This window comes from Arachis ipaensis, chromosome B09 (assembly GCF_000816755.2).
Source record: "Arachis ipaensis cultivar K30076 chromosome B09, Araip1.1, whole genome shotgun sequence".
Taxonomy (NCBI): domain Eukaryota; kingdom Viridiplantae; phylum Streptophyta; class Magnoliopsida; order Fabales; family Fabaceae; genus Arachis; species Arachis ipaensis.
The window spans coordinates 6317315-6322281 of record NC_029793.2 but is presented as its reverse complement, the minus strand read 5'-3'; the positions used below and the strand labels follow the sequence as shown (position 1 = coordinate 6322281).

The window sequence follows — 4967 nt, the reverse complement described above, 5'->3', positions numbered from 1 at the left end:
GATTCAATTTGTATATATATTAATATAAATATTATATTAGCAGTAAATTGAATCAAGTTGATTGGTAAAATCGAATCAATCGTATTCAATTTACATTGAAAAAACATAAATCCATTTTAGTTGATTTGATTTATATAGAAAATCAAATAAGATATGCATGTAACCAAATTCAGTTTAGGACATTTATGTAATTTTTTTTAACCAATTTATCTATGTAATTTACCTTTATTTTGTGTATATTAATTTATGTTTTTATTAAAATTTAATTTTTATGTATGAATAATGTAAAAGAATTTAATATAAATATTAAAGTATTGTGTGTCGTAACTATATTTTTATATTTAAAAAAAAATTAATTGAGTTTCTATTCTTGTTTTAAATTTGTAATTATATTTTTATTGTTTTAAAAATATTTGACTTAATAAAATATACCAAGACATATTTATTAATAATTAATATTGTAAGATGGATAAAAATATTTTTATAATATTTATTGTTAATAGAGATTTAATAATAAATTAAAAATTAGTGCACAGATTTAATTGAAAACTTTTTAAGTGTAAACATCTAGTTACAAATATGAAGAAACTATATAAAGATAATTTAACCTTTTTATAAATATAAAATGAGAAAGGTTTGAGGACTAGTAATTTTAATTTATATTGGTTAATACTTTTAGCTAACAATTTAACACTTTTAGTTTGACAATAGTTTAGTATTATATTTTTAATCAATATTTTTAAATATTATTGGTTAATTGTTGAAAAAAATTGTACTAATTTTATAATATTGCTCATATAAAATTTATTAAATTGGTAGATAATTTGTTTAGTAAATAATTTTGAATCGAATTTTTAAAAACAGTGGATATATATATAAAAAAATCTACAAAATGATATTATTTCAGTCAATTAATTTAAAAATAACCAACAACTAAAAATAATTAAATATCAGTAAAAATTCAAAACTTAAAATAATAGAAGCATCCAAAATTTAAGTAAAAATTAAAAAACACTTGCAAGTGAAACAAAATAAAATCAAGTTTGAATTTATAGTTTATGATTTATGGTTGAAAATATAAATTTAATTTTGGTGTAGGGTCTGCGAAAAACCATTTTTATCACATAATTTTATATTAGCAAAAATAACTATCTTTTATATTGATCGTGTGAATAGTTATTCAAAAGAACGGCTATGATTACACAATTGTGTAAAATATTTTATACTCAGTACATTAAAATTAAACTCTTAAAATATATGATTTAAGTTTTAGAATTTAGATATTATGATTTATGATTTATAATTTATAATTTAGTGTTTATAATTTGGGATTATGTTTTGTGATTTCAAGTATAGCATTAACAAATAAAAGTTATAAATCGATAATTGAAATGTGAGCAATAATAATATACAACCAGAAGGTCGACCAAATGGGCCAACTTATATGATCTCAATCCATAAATATTTTATTTTAATCTCTTAATTATCAATTACTTCAAAATTATCACGGACTTAAGTTGGCCTCAGTAATCAGTATTATTTATGTCATGCTTTTATTTTATTTTATGTTTTCATGTAATACTAAATTTATGTCAAACTATTTTTCGGAGAATGACAAAGGATTTGAGAGATTCAGATTCAGATAGAGACATAGCAAAATACATAGAGTACAGTGAGGAAGTAGTTTACACAGTATACAAGAGGGAGAAGGAACTAATAAATAGAGTACTTAGCAAATAATAATTACTTTATTTTGATTTTTGTGTATATTAATCTAGTATATTTTTAGTTTAATCTAGTATGTTTTAATAATAATATAACATTTCAAACACACTTTTACATTTGCATCTACAGGATTAGTTTTTAACTTTATATTTTATGCTTTGACGTAATAGTGAATATAAATCAATTGCTTCATTTTTTTTTTTTTCGCAAAAAGAGAAAATTCTAAACATGAACATTCACACTTATCGTTACCTTATAAAGAGAGATAATGTTGTAGAACATTGATATATACATGTAAGCACGCACTTAATTACATACTCATTATCCTAATACAGCAGCAACGCTAACGTTATAAACTAAATAAGTAATGTCAATCAGTTGAATACAGTTCTAAGATAAAACCAATATTTTCATCAGCATAACATGTTGGCAATGCATCTAACATTGTCTCAAAATCAGCGTTCTCATCAATCTTGAAGGTACAAATAACCTTGACAATCTTCAAGGCATGCCACCAACATTTTGTGTTACTTGAACTGCAGTGGCACTTCCCTTCCTTTCTGCCCATCAGTATCTCATACAAAAACTGTTGTTTTTTGCAAAATAACAAACGGAGTTAGAAAGAACACATTAGACAGTCACTGCTGGGATGGAAGTACTGTTGTCGTTGTAAATGCAAGACTCGAGAAAATTTGAGGATAATGACATACCTCAATGAATGCTTTACTATGAACATAAGAGCGAAAACTCAATGAAATAGAGTTCGGGCAGCAACTTGAAAGCAAGTAATTCATAAAAGGGAAATAGTGAGCTTCATTTTTCGGAGAAAACTCTAATTCCAAGCGTTTTATAGTTGGAGGAATAGATGAAACTTGCAATGCACCCTGCTCTGGTTTAATCTACAGCATTCAGACAAACAAACAAATAAATAAAATAGGCAAATATGCAAAGAGAATGAACCAATGTAATAGCAAGTGTATACTTACTAGAACTGACGGACAGATAAAGAGGGAGACTGATGCCAAAATCCTTTGGGGTTTAATGTTTTGGACAAATTTCCTCAAGCTACAAAGGTCCCGAAAATCCACAATGCTAAAACCATTGACTTCCAATTGATTAGAACTTTTCTGAAAAGATAGACCAGGTGGGTGGTTTCCCTCGTACGCAAATGATAATAAATTTCGAGCATCAATGTTAACCTCCTCCAAGTTAGAGCAGTATGATAACTTCAAGACCTTAAGTTGAGCACTTGAAATATTAATCCTTTGAGACATAGAGCAATTGTTTAGTTCCAAACTCTCAAGGAAAGGAGATTTAGAAAATAGTTCAAGAAACCATTTGTCTCCAAGATCAATGCTCCTCAAATTCCATAAGCACAACCATCTCAAATTTGTGCAACTATCTAAATTCAGCTTGAAAGATGCATATGGATGAATAAAATTACGGAAGCTCTCGAGATTTGGAGCATCAATATATACTTCCTGCATTCCTTGAACATAAGCTTTCTTGAGCTTATGTAAACCATGCAAGAATAGTGATTTCACAGGACTGAACGCAAACACTGGAGGAATTCCGTTAATTGGAGGGTTATATACAGCACAATCAATCACCGTTAAATCTTCAATTAGAGGACAATGAGAAATGAGATGTTCTATAATCCCTTCATGTGCAAAAAGTAGTTTGTATAGTTTTATTATTCTCAATGAGTAAAGCTTGATGGAATGGGTGAGGAATGCTTGCTCAACTCTGATTCCGCCCATCAACACCAACTTAGTAAGTGATTTGGATTCAATGACACTGAGTGGAAGCTCATAACACCTGTCCGGACTGAGTCTCCATTCATAGCCACCAGGAATGCGAAGCTGTAAATGTAATACTTCGCCACCACTTTCAATAGCCATCTTCATCCATAGATCGACACGGTGGGCCATGTACTTATGGTCTACATAGTCCATCATAAGCTTGAATTCTTTGATTACTATGCCGAGGACACGGAGCTTCAGCGATTTTCTCCCAACATAGTCAATAACTTTGTCTAATTTGATATAATTGTCTACCGTTACATCTTGACTCCTAAAAAATTGAGTGCTGCAAATAGACAATATCGGAAACTTAAACCATGTTTCTCTCCAAGCCTTTGATAAAACACTAGTCCTGGCAGAATCTCTGTCCGAAAGCCTTGCGAGAATGTCATGAAGTATAGCTTCTGGCAAACCAGATATTTGGTCCATTTTTCCCCAGCTTCAGTACTGATAGCAAATATAATATCATAGATGGATACAGATAAGAGAGTATTGGGGGTTTAATAAATTCAAAGCATTAAAGTTCCAATGGAAGGCTTGCAAGGAGGATAAGACAAAGAATGACACCAAAAGATACACTTCTAAGATAAAGAGTTTTCTGCTGGATCTCACTAGAAAGGATTTTCTACTATACCATCAAAAAATTTGTCCTTGACAACTTAGATTATAGGGATAAAAATTGGAAGAGACAAAATTATCTTAGTGATGGATCCTTCAATTTTATTCCTGCAACAAGCAAAGCAAATCACTTACCTCATTTAATCACACAAAAAAAAACGTGTACAAGGCAAATAAAAATTTTATTCATCAAAGTTGTATAAATTGTTTCATCAAAAATGTTTAAATAGGCTCCTAACAAACTAACTAAAAGATAAGAAAAAATCGCTTAATTTAAATCTACTAAAGATAAGAAAACTAATTTAAACCAGATCTTATTGGATTAAAACAGATTTAATTTAAAATACTACTAACCAAATCAGAACTAAATTAAATCTTCTAACAAATCTTAACAACAAAGCAAACTATAATATTGACTTAATAATTTCAAAAATTAATAATAAACTTATGTTTTTTACTGAATTTGAAAAATATTGTTGGACCTATTACTATTCTGACTTAGCCCAGTAGACCTTACGAATTCTTGATCTCCTTAATGTCTAAAATTGACATATTATAATTCTTCTAGTATTCATATCCTTAAATATAACAAAATATTATCATTTTACCCTTCGGCTAAAACAAATCACATGTATTACATGTTTATTATCAAAATGATTCATATGGGGAAACGAGGAATTTATGATTATGAATGACTTTCAACTAAGTACAATGATGAGATTTTTCATGGTAAAATTTATAAAATGTTCATCAAAATTTCATCGTGACACAAAATGCCCATCTGAAACTCATAAAATACTATAATAATATAAAGATTAATAT

The 4967-nt window shown here is 28.2% G+C and overlaps 1 protein-coding gene across 1 annotated transcript; it reads right to left on the bottom strand.

The window, feature by feature from the left end:
* Positions 1951-4093, bottom strand: LOC107614728 (FBD-associated F-box protein At5g60610-like). Its single transcript, XM_016316869.2, has 3 exons — positions 2712-4093; positions 2436-2624; positions 1951-2311 (listed from the first exon to the last, which is right to left on the bottom strand). Exons 1-3 carry the CDS (start codon positions 3954-3956, stop codon positions 2096-2098), a joined length of 1650 nt encoding a protein of 549 aa, XP_016172355.1. The 5' UTR covers positions 3957-4093; the 3' UTR covers positions 1951-2095.

Excerpts from the sequence above, each read along its gene's own strand:
- LOC107614728 (XM_016316869.2), bottom strand. The coding sequence starts at position 3,956 with ATGGACCAAATATCTGGTTTGCCAGAAGCTATACTTCATGACATTCTC. Across the intron at positions 2,625-2,711 it reads TTATCTGTCCGTCAGTTCTA|ATTAAACCAGAGCAGGGTGC; the intron begins GTAAGTATACAC and ends TGAATGCTGTAG. Across the intron at positions 2,312-2,435 it reads ATAGTAAAGCATTCATTGAG|TTTTTGTATGAGATACTGAT; the intron begins GTATGTCATTAT and ends AAAAAACAACAG.